This window comes from Sarcophilus harrisii, chromosome 6 (genome assembly GCF_902635505.1).
Source record: "Sarcophilus harrisii chromosome 6, mSarHar1.11, whole genome shotgun sequence".
In the NCBI taxonomy this organism is placed as follows: domain Eukaryota; kingdom Metazoa; phylum Chordata; class Mammalia; order Dasyuromorphia; family Dasyuridae; genus Sarcophilus; species Sarcophilus harrisii.
Window position 1 is genome coordinate 105049480 of NC_045431.1, and position 19099 is coordinate 105068578.

Below are 19099 nucleotides of genomic sequence, written 5' to 3' on the forward strand. Positions count from 1 at the left end.
GTGCGGGATGAGGAATAGAATCTCAGGGGCTACTCATTGTGAAGGCATCTTGTTCAATGGAGTTAAAACCAGGTAGGGTTGAAGATACAAAGTAGAATAATCTGAGAGTTTAGTTTATTGGATGTCATTTCAAAGATCTTTGTTCAAAGACCCCCAAACTGGATGGGGTGGGACTATTCTCTAAAATATTTCATTGCATTTTTGAATAGATCTAATTGTTAAGAAATTTCTTTTTAAATACAGCTGAAAATTAGGAGTAACAGTCAAAACCCATTACTATTAGTTTTTGTCCTCTGGAGGCAAGTAGAACAATCTGATTTCTCTATTTAAAAATGGTCTGTTTTATTGTAAAGAATGTATTGTGATTATATTACCACACAACTAGCAGTTGTTCTGATGTGTATCTTGACAGATAAACTCTCAAGTATTTTACATGTTCTATAATTGGATTTAATTACTTTTTCTATTAATTTCTGTTGAGATTTATTAATAATATATAGAATGGTCCATGATTGTTATGGACTTGTTTCCTATTCAGCTACTGGCTCTTCATCAAGGACTTATAATTTTTGTCATCCACTCATGCAGATTACAGCCCATTTATAATTTCTTGTCTTAGACTAGAAAATCAGAGGATGAAAAATCTGCTTTGAGTCACACACTGTACATGTCAAGTAAGAGCTACACTGGGTCTTGTACTTTGTCCATTATAATATGCTACCTCTTTGAGTTGTAGAATAACTCTATTCCTTGCTTGATTTATGGTGAAGGTATATGATTTTGCTTTCAAGTTAACCTTTTCCTTAACAAAATTCTCTCTCTCTTTCATGTGGTTTGAAAAACGCTTTTTATTACAAAACTAAATTGGACATCCTGTAATGAGTGATCCAGAAAAACATTTCTAGAGAAGTATTTGCTATCTTCTATTTCTTTCATGCCTTTTTCAAGACTTGAAGCTGACCAAAAATGTCCTCATCAGATCAGAGCAAAGATAAATGAAGATTTTTTAAAAAATTTGTGTTAAGGTACAAAAATTATATTGGAATAGTCAATGGGAAAAAGGTACTTTGAGAACACTATGCAAGAGATGACTCAGAGCATGGGCTTCATCCCTGGTAGCTATAGCAGATGTATTCCATTTCAGGTTTATAGGAATAGTTTGAAACTGCAGATGTTTCTTTCATAATAATTATGAATCAAATATACATACACTTGAAGGATCTGTGAGTTCTTTTAAAATTATTTTTAAAATTAAAATGTTTTCCTTCTTTCTCCTCTTTCTTCCCACTAAAAATTTAAGAGAAAAACAAAATTCATGTAATAAAGTCAAGTAAAAGAAATTTCGACAGTGTCCCTTTCCAAAAATTTATCTCTCATTCTGCATTTCTCATCCAATACTTTTCTGTCAGGAGGTGGGACACAGTTCTTTGTCTTTCTACAATCATCATCTTATTTAGCAAAGATCTTAAGTGTTTCAATACTTGTTTGTCTTTAACAACATAAATTGTTCTGCTGGTTCTACTCACTTCCTTCTTTTTAGCAGTTCCTACAAGTTTTTCCAAGTTTCTTTGAACCCATCTTTTTTTTTTTATTAATCCTTATGGTATGATAATATTCCATTGCATCCATATGCCATCTCCTAAAGGACCCTCCTTTCATTTATAGTTATTTCCCAGTCCAACAATAGCTGTCAGAAATATTTTTGTTTATATGGATTTTTTCTACCTTTGTTGGATCTCTTTGAGGTACTGGTTCGGTATTTGTTTTAGTTTTGTTAGAAGTTATTATCAAATAGTATGTATTCTTTCCCCTTAGGAGCTGGAGCCTGGGTTTATGGGATATCAGGTTGCTAAGTTCATTTCTTTCTCTATATTGTCTTCCTTATCTATTTTTCTAATGGGACTTAATCTGTGGTTGTTTTTTATTTTCCTTAACAGTAGTAAAACATTTTGATGATTCTATGAGCTTCTCAGTATGAGAACTCTTGGTCTCATGACTCTCTTTAATACTGTAAATCACAACCACCTATGAAAAGATGAGTGACTTGCCCTAAGGACAAGTAAGGAGCTTTCAGAAATGGGATTTGAATATGGGCCTTGCTGCTTCTAAGCCAACAACTCTAATGAGTCAAACTGTCTATGAATACAGTGATGTGCTGGAATCAGATCCTAAAGGTTCTTGAGATGATTATTAAATTTTCATTGTAAGAATTTACATCTTGGTCATCTTGAAAATCAGAGCTTGATTTATTATTTTGTTGATTATTTAGACTTAAAAGTCATGGAGAAAATATTAATGAAGAGCAAACTTAAAAGTGTCATGCATACATTTTCTCCCAGAGAATCAGTTTCTAAACATTTCTCATCATACTCATGAATATTCTATACCACAATGATTCTTTTTTTAATAAAAAAAATTTTTTTATTAGTAAGAAATATAATGCAATTAATGTACAAGCATTGTGGTATAATAAAAGCATTATTAGTCTGGAAAGAAGTATCGTGACTTTCTAAAATTTGTACTCTGCCATTAATTAATTGTATGACCCACCTTGGACAAGTCACTTAAAAACAGGATCTCCATTTTCTCATCTTCAAAATGAGATGGATGAATTATATGATCTCTGTGATCCTTTTCAGCTCTATATTTTATGGTTCTAGGATGGCATAATTCATAGCTTAAATATTTGAAGACATGCTATACTGTGAATGTCTTTTGTTTCTCTACACTTAACTTTCACCTTGATGAAATTGAAAAGCAAATTCAGATAGTGTCAGCTTTTTCCTTTCCTGTTAGACCCAATCTATGAATCTCACTGACATCTCTTAGTACTCTATCAATGTTAATAGCACTTCAAAGTCTATTAAGTGTGAGACTGGATACACATACAATTATAATTGACTTTCTGTCTCCCCTTACCTTTCTCTTTCTTCTCTTCTTCTCTCTCCCCTGCTTTCATCATGGTTCTCCCCAAAGCTTATTTTGTAATCATAACCCCTCACTCTCTTCTTTTTCTCTTGCTTCTAAGAACTAAGTGTATTTACAAACCAATGGAGTATAAGATGAAAGATGTATTAACTGTAGATTCCAAATTGCTTTATCAAATTGAATCTGAACCAGCAACAGTGACAGTCTGTCAAAGGTAATTTTTGGTTGGAATATAGCTGTGCATAGATGATAATCAAATAGTCAATTGATTCTGGAGGGTGCTGGGGAAAGAAACAATTAAATTGACTATAGATGATTTTTTTCACATTTAAATTTTTGATCCTATGATTCTGTCTGGCAGAAAAAAATCTGAGGTAAGACTGAATTTTTCATTTTTCAGTTATTTTGTTATATTTGTGTTTTCCAGATGTGATCTCATCAGAGTAGGGAGCTCCCCATGAAGAAGTTCCCTTTACTAATGTGGAACTGTATATACTCTGAAAATTATAATTTTAGAAAACTGCCTGGGAGCACACAAAGATTTAAGTGTCATAAGGAGGACCTTTGACTTTCAGAATCTCCTCTTATTAATACCACTCTACCTTTTAGTTGATTATATTAGTATAATACACTTAGAGCTTTCAGATAGAATCATATAATCTTGATTCAATTTAAAATTAAAAGTTACTTAAAGGTTAAAATCTATAATGACCTGATCATGACTGACCCACATTGCGTTGCTGGAGCACTAACATAGATTGAGAAAATTAAGCCCTGAGAGTCAGTCTGTATTCTTTACTACCAGTCTTAGCCAGCCCCAGTAGTCTTAATTATGCTAGAAGTAATCAGAGAATAGGTCACAATAGCAAAGATGCCCAAGAAGAAAGAGTAACATAAATTAATTTCATTATTCTTTTCTGATACTGTCTCCTCTAAAACCAAATCAGGAATCATCTTATTCAACCCTTTCATGTACCATCTCTCTATCTCACTAAAAATTCCCTGTCCCAATCTGCAGATTCCTAACACAACATATCTTTATGAAATATATACATTAAGTTTTGGGAAGCTCATTGACGCCATAGTGCACAGAATGCTGGAGTATCTGGAGGATCTGGAGTAAGTCACTGAAACCTATTTAATGCCTCAGTTTCTTCATTTATAAAGTGAGGTAGAGGAGGAAATAGCAAGCCACTCTAGTATTTTTGTCAAGAAACTCCAAATGAGTTATGAAAGTCTGGTATATCTGAAATGAGTGAACAACAAAAACATTAAGCTGGCCTAAATTCACTCCTCATTCAATTCTTGTCTTCCACTCAGCTGTCAAAAGGATCTTCCTAAAATGTACATCTGATGGTGTCACCCTCTTATTCAATAAATTTCAGTGACTCCCAATTGCCTTCAGAATCAAGTGAAAAAATCTATGGTTTATGAAGCTCTTCTCAGCTTCAATTTCTTCATCTAAATATAAAGTGCAAATAATCATATCACCTTCATCTTGTAGGGTTGTTGTAAATTCCAGTAAGATAATATCTAAAAAGCATCTTATAGAACATGACTATGCTCTATGAATGCTAGTTATTATTATTTTAATATAGTTTATGGCAGTTATTCTCAGAGAGGCCAACTTTCCTTAGCAGTAGATATGTTTTCTTCCAGTTTGCTTTTTTCTAGGCTTTATCTTTGATTGCCATATTGCTCTCATGTGGGATAACTAACAATCTCCGGAATGTTACCATGTTTGTTACTATGCAAGATTAGGGTTTGGAAGAGGATTCTAATAAACAATGACTTAGGAGGAGTTGGCAAAAATCTGTTCTTGCTCAAATCTACCTCAATAAGTTGAACCCTTTTGCTTTTAGCCATTTAACAGTGTCTGGTTTCCTAATACTAAGAACATTTGTAACTACAGAATTTGTAACAAGTAGTAATCTGATCTCTTTTCAAACACTTCCACTGATGGGAATTTAATGTCTAATTACTAAGCTATTCCATCTTGGGACAATCTTGCTTGCTGTGCACTTCTACCTCATTTTGAACTAAAATCTCTCTCCTTGAAATGTCCATATATGGGGCCCAGATCTACTTTCTGAAACTTAGAACAAAGAATTGTATTTCTCCACAATAGCTCTCAACATATTTCAGAACAGCTATTTTACCCAGACTAAAACTTCCTCCTCTCTTCCCTTTTCCACACTGAACATTCTCTCTGCTTCTCAGAGCAGAGGTGACCAGGTGGCACACTAAATGTACTCCTAGGCTAAGACTCAGAAAGTCATGAATCCAAAGTCTGCTTCAGACATTGTGATCCTAGACAAGTCAATTAACTTTTGACTTCCTTAGTTTTCTCATCAGTAATATGAGATCTTGAAAGTCCTTTCTAGCTCAAACATATGATCCTATGATATAACTGTCACCACCCCCACCATCCTTGTTAATGTCATCTGAGTGTGCTGTAGATTGTTAATGCTCTTAAAATGTTATACTCAGAGCTAAATACAATGATCCAGGTGTAGTCTGAGAAGAACAGTATAAGATAAATCTGGATATTGGACCACAATGACTATTTCGGCAGAGAGGTTACCATAATGACTTAGACTGATCTCAGAATCAACTTTCTACCCCCCCCCCTTTACATGCCTTTGTTTTTGTTATCTATCTGTTGATTGGATAATCATTCATTTTAGCTAAAGTGAAGGATATTACAGTTTTCTTTACTAAATTATTCTTCTTAGTTTCAGACTAAATTTCCTCTGACTTCTTCCAGCTGAAATAAAATAACATGTAAATCTCTTTGCAAACCTTGAAGTTATATTTAAATATCATTGCTATTATTGCAGCCTGACAAGATCTTGCTGAATTTGTATTTTGTCATCTAAAATGTTTTCCTCCCAGCTTTATATCATCCTCAAATTTTATAAATATATAAAATGTGTATTTTATAAACATATACAGTATACATGAATGTATATATAAAAATATAAATACATATAAGTATATTTTCTAAATATATAAAATTCATAAAATATATCAAATCCTAAACCAGGAAATTCTATTTACCATATTTATCTCTTCACTAAGGTCTCCTACTTCTACCATTTTGAACACTGTCTTTTCAGTCTACCCAAATCTTATTTTTCCTTTATCCCATTGAGTCTCTATGAAGCTTTTCCTGCTTCTTAAAACCCTCATTGTTTCATCACTCCCTGAATTCCTATAGCATTTATGGTCTATGGTGCTTAATTCAGTTCCTGATTGCATTTTATTCTGTATATTGCACCATTATTCAGTAATGTTAGTTTTTTCTCTCCTCAACCAGATTGCAAGTTCTTTGAAGTGAGGACCACAAAGTATTAGTATCTCACCAAAGTGCTTGTGCACATATTTAACAGTCAGTAAATAAATACCTGACATTTCTTTACTCAAATGTATTTAGAAGTCTCATTTGTTTATGCACAATAGAGTTATTTTTGTTATACAATATGTGTATAATGCATGTGAGAAAAGGCAAAAACTTAGAATAGAATACTAAATACAACACGGGCTTCAAATACATAATTGAATCTTGCCTAGACATAAATGATAAGCCTCTCTACCAGGGTCTAGTCAGTATATTAGAAAGTGGTGAACTAGTCTTTTTTATTTTTATTTTTTGATAATTCAAGTAGCAGGAAATCAAGATCAGAAAGAGTTAATATGATTCCCCAGACTGAAATTTTGCTGTCTTCCCTCTAGGTAAAAACTTCTAAATCAAACAAGCTTTTCTCTCAGATTAGTCCATGTGGAAAATCAATATTGAAAGTACACATTTGGTTAGCACAGGAACAACCATTATTTTAGCTAATAACAGGGAGCCCTGCAGTATGGTTGTGAAAATAGAAATAAATGACAAGGCTCATTAGCTTAAAAATTATGAGCAGATTTATAATTTATAATCAGATCAATATTTCATAGAATACTAGTTAACATAAGACATTTTGAAAACATAATGAAATGTTAATAACTTGAGACTTAAAAAGTCTAATATTCCACTATTAAATCTTGGAAATGCAGAGTGAGCAATATAGGGCATGAATTAGTAGACTAATAATTAACACATTTCCAATGCATTCATTTGCATATTGTTAATGAGAAAATTCATTTTTCCTGCTTTTATTTAGAACCACATTTGCACATGATTGTAAGATTAGAACACAATACACAGTTCACTCCAAAAGAGTGAAGAAAGTCATGAAAAATTATTAATTTTATATAGCAACAAAGACATTGCTTTATGTACATGGATACTTATGATTTGATGATGATGGAGAGAATTATGATGATGAAGATGACAGGGAAGATTATGAGACAATGGAGAACATTAAGTAGACTTTGAAATATTCCTTTCTTGAAGGTCAGTAGAAAGGGAAATTGATGTTTGTCAACTGACATTCCCTTAAGGAGCAAAAAGCAGCCAACCATGTTTAACTGTGGCAATGCTTGTAATAAAAAAAGAACAGGTACTTTTAAATATCCCTGGGAGAGAATGCTGCAATCTCTCTGCATGTATGTGTGTGTATGCATGCACATGTACATACATGCATGTATGATGCATTTGGGAGAATTCTATGCACAGCAAAAATTATTCTCCCTTTTGATTACATCACGTCTAAGTAAAGGCTAGAGAAACCATCTGCTCAGGATGATTCCAGTGTTGCCAGTGATTCAAGTAATATATACAACTATAAAATGCTAGCTTTACTCACCTTTGGGAGAGAAGCTCTGGATCCTGAGCTTTGTGTGGTCATAGTCAGGACAGTTGTTATCCCCAAAGCAACCCTGGCTGGAGCTGCATCCATGTTAATCCAAAATGAAACCCATGACAATATAACAATTAGGAGACTAGGTATGTACATCTGGATCAGGTAGTAGCCCATCTGTCGTTCAAGGTGGAAACGAACTTCTATGCATGTGAACTTTCCTGACGATGATGAAAAACACACATTCATTTTCACATGAACATATCTTTGTCATGTCAACTATTAAATAAAATGTTCTTATCTGAAATAATTTTGATGTCTCCTAGTAAAACCATGGTGTAATAGCCTATTGTGGTTGTTCATTATACTACAACAGAAAGGAAATGTAGATCAGTACTTTCCTAAATGGAAGTAAACAAGAGGGAAGGGAAAGGAATTAGTATTTATATAACATCTCTATGCCAGGTACTGTTCCTAGTGCTTTTTAAAAAAGATTATCTCATTTGACTTTCATAAAAACTCTTTGAGGTAGGTGTTATTATTATTCCCATTCTACAGCTGAGGAACTGATGCAAACAGAGGTTAAGTTGCAGGATAACACAGTGTATGAAAGATTTGAACACATTTCTTCAGGTCTAGCACTCTATTCACATGCCATTAGCTGCCATGAGACAATTTTGATTTTGTAACATATTGATGTAATCCATTTGTGAAAAATTCATGGTCAAGGATATGGATCACCTTCCAAAATTATAAAATAGACAAAAGGTTCTCCATTCATTGCACCAACATTTATTGAGTGCCAGTTATTTTTTGTGTACTATGCTATGGACTTGTGTTTCAGAGGTAAAAATGAAATGATCCTTGACTTCAAGTAGCTTCTGTTCTACAGGGAGAAAACATAATTATATGTCAAGCATCTTATGTGAAAGACACCAAGGAAAAGTGGAAAGCTGGATATTCCTGTTGGATTAAGGTTAGGTGAGAGATAAGAGAAGGTAGAAAGCTAGGGTGTGTGCATGTGCATTCATTTGTGTATGCAGGAGAAATGGGATTATATGGTTTCCACTTAGCGTTAACAGCAGGGGTAAGTAGTTTATTTCACTCTAGGCTATAATAGCAGACATTGTCCTCAGTGGACCTGGGGCCAGAAATAGTTATTAGAGAAATAGGGCGTGGCACAATTTCTTGCATCTGAGTCACATAATTTAAAATTTTCTCATTTATAGTCATCTTTCTACAAAAAAATCCACTAAAAAATTTGACAATAGTCATTCAACATTTTCTTAAAACCTCCAATTGAGGAGAAAAGCACTATTTCCTCAGATAGTCCATTCCACAACAGGCAGATATTAGGATTTTTCCTGACCTAAGTTTGCCTCTTTACCAAGTAATTGCTTTTAGTGGTCTCTTGTGTTGACTTTAAAGATGTGTTGACTCCTACTAGAAGGTCTGTAAGCACTGACACGGTAACAGAGAACCACTCTGCCCATTCCAATATATACCATTTGTAAAATGGCACTTTACATTATGACATTAGTACTGAGGAGGTAGCTAGCAGAAATATAATTTCTATAATGGGAAACTTGGGCCCAGAGAAATTTGACTATTGACTCTTACATAGCTAATAGGTAGCAGAAACAGGTGACTTCTAAAAGAATGGGCAAATTCTTGCTTCTATTTTCACTAGCTAGTAGCATAAAAGATTAAAAATAATAGAAAAACATTTTTAAAAACACTTCCATTTCTATGGTTACCACTATGATTAAAAATAGAACAAAGATGTAAGAAGAGAACAAGATAAAGAAAGTGAATTCCCTTATGAAAAATTGATCCTAAGGCTACCAAAAAGAATGGGTATTCAGGAACAGAAAATGATGAAACAACATTGCAAGTTGTTCCGGCAATCAAGAAATAACTATTCCATCAATCACTTCCTGCATTCATTTCCAGAAAACCCATTTGAGACAAAAAAAGAAAAAAATACAGAACAATTTGTTATGGTTATGGAGGAAAAAATAACACATGAGTTACTAATATAGGAAGATGGTAGCATAAACTATAAACTGATTCTATTCTAAAGTTAGAGGCAGTATATTAATTATTTTAAAATTTTACTTTTTGTTCATGAAATAAAAAACTTCCATAACATAGTAAAATTTAAAAAGACAGTTACACATGAAAATATATTAGCTATCAAAATTAACAGTATCCATAGAAATAGGAAACTGGAGAATTTTGAGATGGGGATTCTAGTGATAGAAAAACCAAGAAATCTAATCGATAATGAAGTTGTTGGATTCTGCTTCACCTGTAGCATGATCCTTTGGTGTCAGTTCAAACATTAGAGAGAAAAGCCAGAGCATGACTTTTATTTTATCCTCTAACTAAAAATATATATATATATATATTTTTATTCAGATAAAAACTTTAAAGTTTTCTTTGAAAATCCTCATGACTTTTTCTTTGAGGGAAATTCATCAAAATTTGTTATGCATAAGTGGACAATTTGTTCGTGCTTTTAATGATGTAAAATATCAAATCTATTGTATTTTGGTGGGAAAAATCCTTCAACTTTAGTACATTTCATTTTATTGAGGAATTTTTTAGAGTGGAATATATACTTATGTAACCTAGAGCTATTATTAATGTTTAATTTTTCCTTTTATCTCAGGAAATTATGGGACAGACACCCTGGACTATTCTTGATTTCCATATTTTTCTTGTGTCCTGAGACATAAGAGAAAAGATAAAGAAAAATTAGGGGACTACTAAAAAGTTCCTTACTAAGAGCAATGGATGAGTCTTGATTGCAATACTCAGGGAAGGCACACAATGAATATAAGAGTGAGTCAGTAGACCAGTGCTGGTCCTGAGAGCACAATGGTTCAAGGGATGGAAATGGCTTGGAATAACCATTGTCAGTAAGAAGTATAAACCAGTTATATTTTTTTAAAAAAATTGTCAAGAAACAACAGTCAGGGTTTAGCAAGGTGTAAAAGTCAGGGAGTAAAGAATTTGGGGACCATTGAAATAGTTAACCATGGGGACTAACCATATTTAAGGACTTAAGTGAACTGGAAGTGTAGATTTGAAGTAGGATATGGGGATGGTTAAAAATACTAAAATTCATCAGAGTGAAGGAATTGGAAAAGTAGGATAGGAATTTAGCTCAGAGAAGAACTAGAGAATACAAGGCCTCTAAGGTTGAGCAATGGATATGATGTCTAGATGGATTATATTGTATTTGAATTCAAGAAAAATGACATCAGATTATTGGAAGTGTCATCAATATGGATCTTCAGGTTTGTGTTAGGTAATAGTTTGGTATTCTTTTATATTGTTCTGGTTCAATAAGTTTTTTTTTTGTTTTTTTTGTTTTTTTTTTTTTTTGTTTGTTTGTTAAATTTCTTTATTTATTTATTTATTGCTGAGGCAATTGGAGTTAAGTGATTGACCAGGGTCACACAGCTAGGAAGTGTCTGAGGGCAATTTGAATGCCCTGACTTCAGGGCAGCTGCTCAATCTACTGCGCTATCTAGTTGCCCCTAGTATCCTACTCTTCTCATTGCATGTAGATAGGTTTTTGAAGTCTATTCAAGTCTATTCAATCCTATTTTTATCATGGCTTGTAGGTTTCCCTAACATTTAAAAATCACTCTCACTAATACTTCAGCTCTGGCAAGTGATACCCAGCTGAAAAGACTTTGAATCTGGGCATAGTGACAATATCTGTGTGTTAGCTAGAGACCAGATTGAGTTCAGAAAGGTTTGTCAATTCCTTGGCTACAAAGTGATGGCTATTTTAACTATGATAGCTCCTTAAAGCCATATTCTCAGTTATATAAAGGTTATAATCTATTTTCGTGGAGAGAATATGCCCCACCAGTAAAGTCACAGGTTGTTAAGGATAGATTTTTTTTTTTAAGTAGCTCAAGTCTTTACTAGGGAATAAAGCAAAAACAACAACATTTTTTTGGCAACTCAATAAGAATGTTATTATTTTTTTTTTACTCTGAATGGACTTATATGCTTCATTTCCATAAAGAATCTTTTCTGTCAATGCTGTTTTTTTTTTTTTTTAATGGCTCATACTTTTTGAAGAAAGTCCAACTATGCCATACTGTAGACACTATGAAATGAATGAATTTGAGTTTAGTCAAGTTTCTGGCAGAAGTGGAAAGTCATTGGAGAAGCTGTCAATGTGAATTTGTTCCAAATGTATTTTTGTTACAGCTCAAAACACTAAAATGAATAATGTAATTCTCTACTAGCCTTTTTTTCTTAATCAGTCCAACTGATTTGTATATTATAGTGGTTAGATGATGTGAGATGTGCCAGGAAGACTGGCCTGCCAGAAAATTTCTCTGAATACGTGTTACATATTACAGCCCTTTGTGGATCCATTCCTTGGTGGGGATGGGGAGAATTTTCCATTTCCTATAATTGTCCTTTAAAACACCAGTACTCTGAGAAGTGGAAATAAGGACCTAATATCTTAGTGTGACTGAATTTATCAGAAAGAAAAAGAGGAAACATTCCGAATGGATAAGCTTTTACCTGTATCATAATTTTGCCCCAAAGTGACCTGGGTAACCTGAATGTAGAGGACAAAGTGACTATCAATAATCACTATGGAAATTTTTCTCCTTTTTTTTTTTTTTTAAACTAATTCAAAAGTCCAATTTAATGGTTTTTGCTCCATGAGGATTGAAAGAATTCTTATTTCTTACTTTTCACATATTAGAATGGTCTAGAGAAGTGTTAAAATTACAGCCTATAGATACTTGCTGACCACAATATTATCAAGTGTAATCAAACCAGATTAAAATGTAAATGAGAAATATTTAACAAAATAAATAAAAATACAATAAAATGTAGATGTTACTTTGTGGTTTTCTAAGTCTGAAAAGTTACTCATATATGGTTTAATGGCCTCCATTTCAATTTAACTTTGACATCACTTATCTAGGGTATTTCTCAGAAAACAAAAACAACAAAAATGCACTTTGAGGTCTTTTAGAAAATTCTTATTACACACACACACACACACACACACACACACAAACACACATATATATATTTACCTTAAGTAAACATAGAACATATTTCAGCCATCAGGCACTTGTTTGGTTCATTCAAGTCAATTATATAACTGCAGGCATTTATGTAAATGCATGATTCATATGTTCAAAGACTGCTTTTTCCTTTCTAATGCTAGGAAAAGTATACATTTCAAATGTAGTCAGAATAATTAGTTAAATATATTTAGGATGGAGCTGAAGAATTATAAATCTGTAATTCGAAAATTCCTGACTCCACAATAATAATGAGTTATGATTAGTTCCTACCTGTATTGTAGTGTTTGGTGCAGTACCGTAAGTCTTTCTCTTCTTTTAAAACAAACTGGGGCAAAGTGAGTCCCTCTGCTACTTGTACAGGTGCCTCATCTTGCCATTGAAAGATGAGATCATTCATGGTATATCCAACTAGGCAAAAGATAATCAAAACCACTCAAGCTAGAAAGCGCTATTCCAAAAAATGCACTTAATACCAAGAATATTTTTAAATATAAAAATCAGTAGAGGAAAAAAAAAACATATTTCATGAATCAGTCACTTGAAGATGCTGCATACTTCCTAATTTAATCCCTTAGACATCAATTCAGATAGAAGGTGTTGTAAGGAAATAAAAAATGAAGAAAATTTAAATTTTACAAATTTTCTCCTAAAATAAGGAAAACATGGGAGTTTCTATTTATTAAAGCCTACAAGAAGCACATGGGGGGAAAATGAACCTCTATCTCAAAGATACATGTGCACAAAATGCATACATACAAATACAGAAAATGAATGTTAAATTCTTTCCTGTCCTATAAAGGCTTTCTCAGGTGATGAAACTTTCCTTAAATTTTTGTTCATATTCCCTCACACTCTAGGACATCATGGAGAATTTTGCTTTGATATTTTAGATGTACAAATCACTTGTGATCATTACATATTTAAAGCTGCAATGTCTCCTCATTGTACAGGATGAGAAACTGAGACCTAGAGAGGATAAATAAATTGCCCAAAGTTACCCATGTAATAAATAGAAGAGCTAAGATCTGAATCCAGGATACCTGATTCCAAATCTGTTATTTTTTGTAATGTGTCACAGTACTACATCATGTACTATTCTGGTCTTGCATCTTATGTCCTTATTACACTGGTTCATGAGAGTCGAAAACCTCTTCTTAACAACAATTTTTCATTTCCCCCAAATCTGGTTATAGGACCTGGCAAAGTAGGTACCTAATGGATATTTGCTGAATCTACTTGATTTAAATTTGTTTACAAGATGAAACTCTTGTTTATTAGGTCAATATAAAAGTGAGTTTAGTAAACAATCAGCTCATTTGCTGAATTGCATATATGTAACTTTATGACTGTAACACATGTAAGATTCTTAAAAGACTAACCCTTGCTTATGTCAAGATCTAGCTAATAAAATAGAATGCATACAGGTAAAGATATATCCTCACAATATCCAAGGAAATAGCATCAGTTAGTTATTCTGAATTACTTTTTTGAACTACTATTTCTGACTACTTTTTGAACAATCTGACTGTGACTTGCTGATAATAGTGAAAATTTACATTACTGAAATGCAAGCATTGATGACTGATATTGAATAAGCTTTTCTTGAAAGTCATCAAATATCCTTCCATTTAGTTCTAAATCTGAGGATGACTTTCTCATTTGATAACTTCTTAGAAAGGTAGTTTCAAATTCCACATTGCCCACATAAAAATTGAGTGATTTTTTTTCAAGGATTTAAAAGTAATAAAAAGGTACTGATCTTTAGTCAGCTAAGTCACACTGTGTAGTCTCCTATTTCTGTAGTCACTGGAGAGGTAAACAGCTGAATTTCTGCCCAGCTCCAAATGGATATATGAAGAAATAAGGGAGGAAAATCCTAGAAACAGCAAAAATTGCTTAAGCCTTACCATTCCATGCTCCAAATTTATTTCAAAGCCTTCCATCAAACCTTCTAAGATAATTTCAGGGGTGAGGGAAAGGTCCCCTTTAGCTTTTAATCTAAATTGTTGCTCAAATTAATTACTGAATCAAATAATTATGTACAAAGTCATCCATTTATGACTTTTATATGAGAGGGCTTATTAGATAATATAGATATTTAGAAGTGATAAATATGTCAATTTATGATTTACATTTTACAAATGCAACAAAAACAAAACATTAACAACATTTACCGAGGGTCTGCTTTCAATGATTGTTATTTTTGTTTAGACTTTTCAATCTTCAGTTGTGTCTGATACTTTGTAATTCCACTGGGGTCTGATATTTCCTTCTCTAACTCATTTTACAAATCAGGATTTAGGATAGAGTTAAGAGACTTGGGTAGAGTCACACAGTAAGTGTTTGAGGCCAGATTTGAACTCGTGAAGATAAGTCAGACCTGACACTTTACCCACTGTGCCAACTAACTGGCAGTGTGTTAAAAATATTGTATTTTAATCAGCTTAAATTCTCTATGTGTTTTAATCAACCAATGAACATTTAATAAACACTTATTATAGAACAGGCACTATGTTAGACAATGAAGATGTAAAATAATACATGAAATAATTACTACTCTCAAGTAGCTTACTTCTTAACTGGGATAGCAGGGCAGCATGGACATATATAAGTATGTGAAAAATAAAGAGAGAATAACTATAGATAAATCCAAAGCAGTTAAATGCAACTTGCTAACAGTCCATTAGCTAAATGAGAAAATATTTAGTTTTTTAGGGGATCAGTTTTTTTAAAATATATTACTTCCATTCAAAAAGTTTTCAGGGGATTCCAGCTGTTTCTCATATTTCTGTTGGCAGTTTTTAAAGTAAAGTTGGACCAATTGGTCAAACATGCTATTTATGAGAGCAAAGTTATAGGCTCAATCACTATGGAGATCAGCTGGATGCAGAGAAAGGAAACATTCCCTTCCTTAGATGTAGCCATGTGATAGACATGGTCTCAGTTCAGCTAATCACCAGGAGAGACAGTGAGAATAAATGGCTTGGTGTGACCCATTACTACTGTTAGAAAAATATCTCTAACCCCTTATCAGATCCTAGTATGCAGTTGTGTCATATTTGTTCACAAAATATAGACTTTAGAAACATAATATCATGCACAAAAACCAAAAAGAAATGTAGTTATTTCATTTTATCTAGGCTCAATTTTCTGCATTTGCTTTTTTTTTTTTAAAGAGTCTTTTTGTTTTGTTTTGGTGAGACAATTGGAGTTAAGTGACTTACGCTGGATCACACAGCTAGGAAGTGTTAAGTGTTTGAGGCCAAATTTCAATTCAGGTCCTCCTGACTTCAGGGCTGGTGTTCCATCTACTGCATCATCTAGCTGCCCCGGGTTAGTTTTGATAAAAAAGCATGATACCCAGTTGAAATCCCTTTACTCCATATAAGTTGATTAAATTTCCCTTTTTATGGCTGTTCTCTCTTATTGGCTTGTACATATTGTCCTATCAGGGTACATTTCAACATGGAGTAGATACTTAATAAGTGTTTATCAAATGACTGAGGGAAATCTTTATCAGTCACTGCTAAATATCTAAACTCATATTCCTTATCTCATCTTAAACTTTTTGGATATTTTCCATAATTTCAAAACACATTTTATGCATGCATTAGCTGGTGGTGGTAAGTATAGCTTACAGAGTTTTAACAATGCAATTGGAATCATCTAATCAGTCAAGTACCCAAAATGGTACATAAACGTCAAGAAACTCATTATTAGCTGAAAGAAATTTTTTGTCCTACCAAAATAATCAATACATGAAACCATTTCAAATAATGGATGGCCCTGGCTCTTCCTTGGTCACCAGGACCAAGGGAATAGAACATGTTTTACTTGATGGGTCATTCGGTACAAAGTGAGTTATAAGTTATTACCCCCCAAAAAAGAGATACTTCTAAGGAACAGGGACAATAATAGGGAAGTAGTGTGATGTGGCAGAAAGATCACTGGACCAACAAAGAGGGGAGTCTTGACTATGAGAATAATTATAGATGTGAATTTAGACAATTACTATCCTGAGTTTCAAATTCTAATAAATACAATTTTTAAAAAACAGACATCTGAATGAATCATTAATAAGGAATTCTGAGTGAGGAAGCTTTCTCTCCCAATAAAGGCAAACATCTCTCCTATAATTTATAATCTAACACAATGTGCAGATTTTTGCCACTTCTCTTTTAGGTAACTCTCATGAAATTCTAAGATTGATTGTATGTGCAGAAAAGCTGAACTTTAAAAAATGATTAGGATTTTATTTTTTCAAAATAGTAGGAGAGAGTTACTAAAAGGAAAATGAGTAAGGATTTTTATCATGGTTTGAGGAGGGGAGACATGAAATGTCTTATAATGGACTCAATATTCCCTGGTTCCCTCAGTTTTTTGAAGTTCCCAGATTTCTTAAAATGTATAGTGGAAGACAACTTCCATATTACCTAACTGTGATTCTATGGCATTTACAGGAATTCCACAAAAGTAAAGTGCTTTGAAGTTAATATTTTCAAATGCAAAGAGGCTATGATTGTTATGAGTCACCTTATCAGAAGAACATGAAATGTTCCTCCAATTTGGAATCATAACCAGAAATTCTGGTACTTGTGACAAACACTGCAAGATAAATAAGTAGCATCAAAGTGTTCTGAGATTGCCTTTTGAAAACAATTGCAATTGTTGGTGAGGATACCTTGGAGAGATACTTGGAGTTCAGGATCCCATCAAGTCAAGATAAAGGCCTAGACTATGGGATGCCAGTTCCATGGTAGCGATCCATTGGATAATAGGAAAAATATGGTTAAAGGTCTCTCCAGGGATGAGAGAGTAAGGCATCCTAAGCTTAGGAAGAGTTCACTTAACTTCCTGGAGTCAGGAATGGTGAATGAGATGTAGTCATTTCCTATTCTTCCAACTGCTTACTCAAGTGCCTTTTTGAGTACTATTAATACACCATAAATTTATATGTATAAGCTCTAAATATCAGTTGTATTTCCTTGTATTGTGGTAGGAACTGCTCTGTAGTGTTGTCTTCACTTTATATTATGGTAGTGAAAAAATGATAGGGCTTTTAATCTTTAAAGCCTTCCCTACCTTGCCAATTAGTCCAGTGTTTTAAAATAGCTTGGAAAACATAAAATATCTTCTGAAAAATAAAAGAAAAATAGAATAAAAAAGAAATAAAAATAAAAATAAAAGAGGGAATTAGTTTATTTTTCCATATAAACTTTCATTTGAATAATCCTCCCAACTCTTAAGATTTGCTTTAAAGGTAAAGCATGTTTGCAGCAGAAATTAGCAATAGAGATTGAATGAATTATACATAATTGTTAATGCTTTCAATCAGGAAGTATTTATGAAGCACCTACTATATGTCTGACATTGTACTAAGAGCTGGAGATATATGTATTAATGAAACCATTCTTACTCCCAAGGACCTTATAGAGGAAAATGGTACATATAAACTCTATGTAGCTTAAATAAAATGTTAATACAAATATATATGAAATAGTCAAAATCAGGGAAGTTAAGAAAGAGGGCACTAGCAGATATCAATAAAGAGTTTCTGTAGATAATGATGTTTAAACTGCTCCTTGGAGAAAGAGAAGTACTTTGTAGAGCTGGAGTGAGGACAGAGTATGTTCTTGGCAGATGAGATGGCCAATGCAAAAGCACAGATTTAGGACACATTGTGTCTTTAATGAGGAACAGAGAGAAAGGCATTTAGTTGGATCACAAAATGCAGAAGTAGAATTAATGTTGAACCAGTTGCTTATGGCATTGAAGACTAAGCAGTTTAAAATTTACCTGAGAGGTGATAGAAATCCACTGGAGTGGATGGAATAAAGGAATTGTGTAGACAGAGTTTAAAGAAGGTCATTTTGGTAGTGGTGTGGACAGCTAGGTGATTTAATGGATAGAGTACCAGGCATGGAGTTAGGGAGACTCATCTTCCTGAGTTCAAATCTGTTATCAGACATTTATTAGCTATGTGATCCTGGAAAAGTCACTTCTGTTTGCCTTACTTTCCTCATCTATAAAATGAGTCGAAGAAGGATGTGCCAAGCCACTCTGGTACCTTTGACAAGAAAACCCCAAAAGAGTTATAAAGAGATGGATAGAATTAAAAACAACTATACAAGCACTGAGTACAATGGGATGGAGTTGTGAGAGCCTTGAAGCAGGGAGACCAATTAAGAAGCTCTTGCAATAATCTGATTAAGTGGTAATGAAGGCATTAATTGAAGATGGATAGTTGTGCAAGTGAAAGAAAGGAATCAGATATGAGAACTTGTGAAAGTAGAAATGGCAAGGTCTGGCAACTGGTTGGATATGTGGGATGAGGGAGAGAGGAGTTTGGGT

General features: G+C 33.3%; 1 protein-coding gene across 2 annotated transcripts in view; it reads right to left on the reverse strand.

Moving 5' to 3' along the window:
* Positions 1-19099, reverse strand: part of GLRA3 (glycine receptor alpha 3) — a 232996-nt gene that overhangs the window by 30840 nt on the left and 183057 nt on the right. For both annotated transcript variants that reach the window (XM_031941650.1, XM_003773060.4), the window contains exons 6-7: positions 13019-13156; positions 7674-7888 (exon numbers count right to left, since the gene is read on the reverse strand). In XM_031941650.1, coding sequence (XP_031797510.1) covers positions 7674-7888; positions 13019-13156 — 353 coding nt within the window. The remainder of the gene's footprint in view (positions 1-7673; positions 7889-13018; positions 13157-19099) is intronic.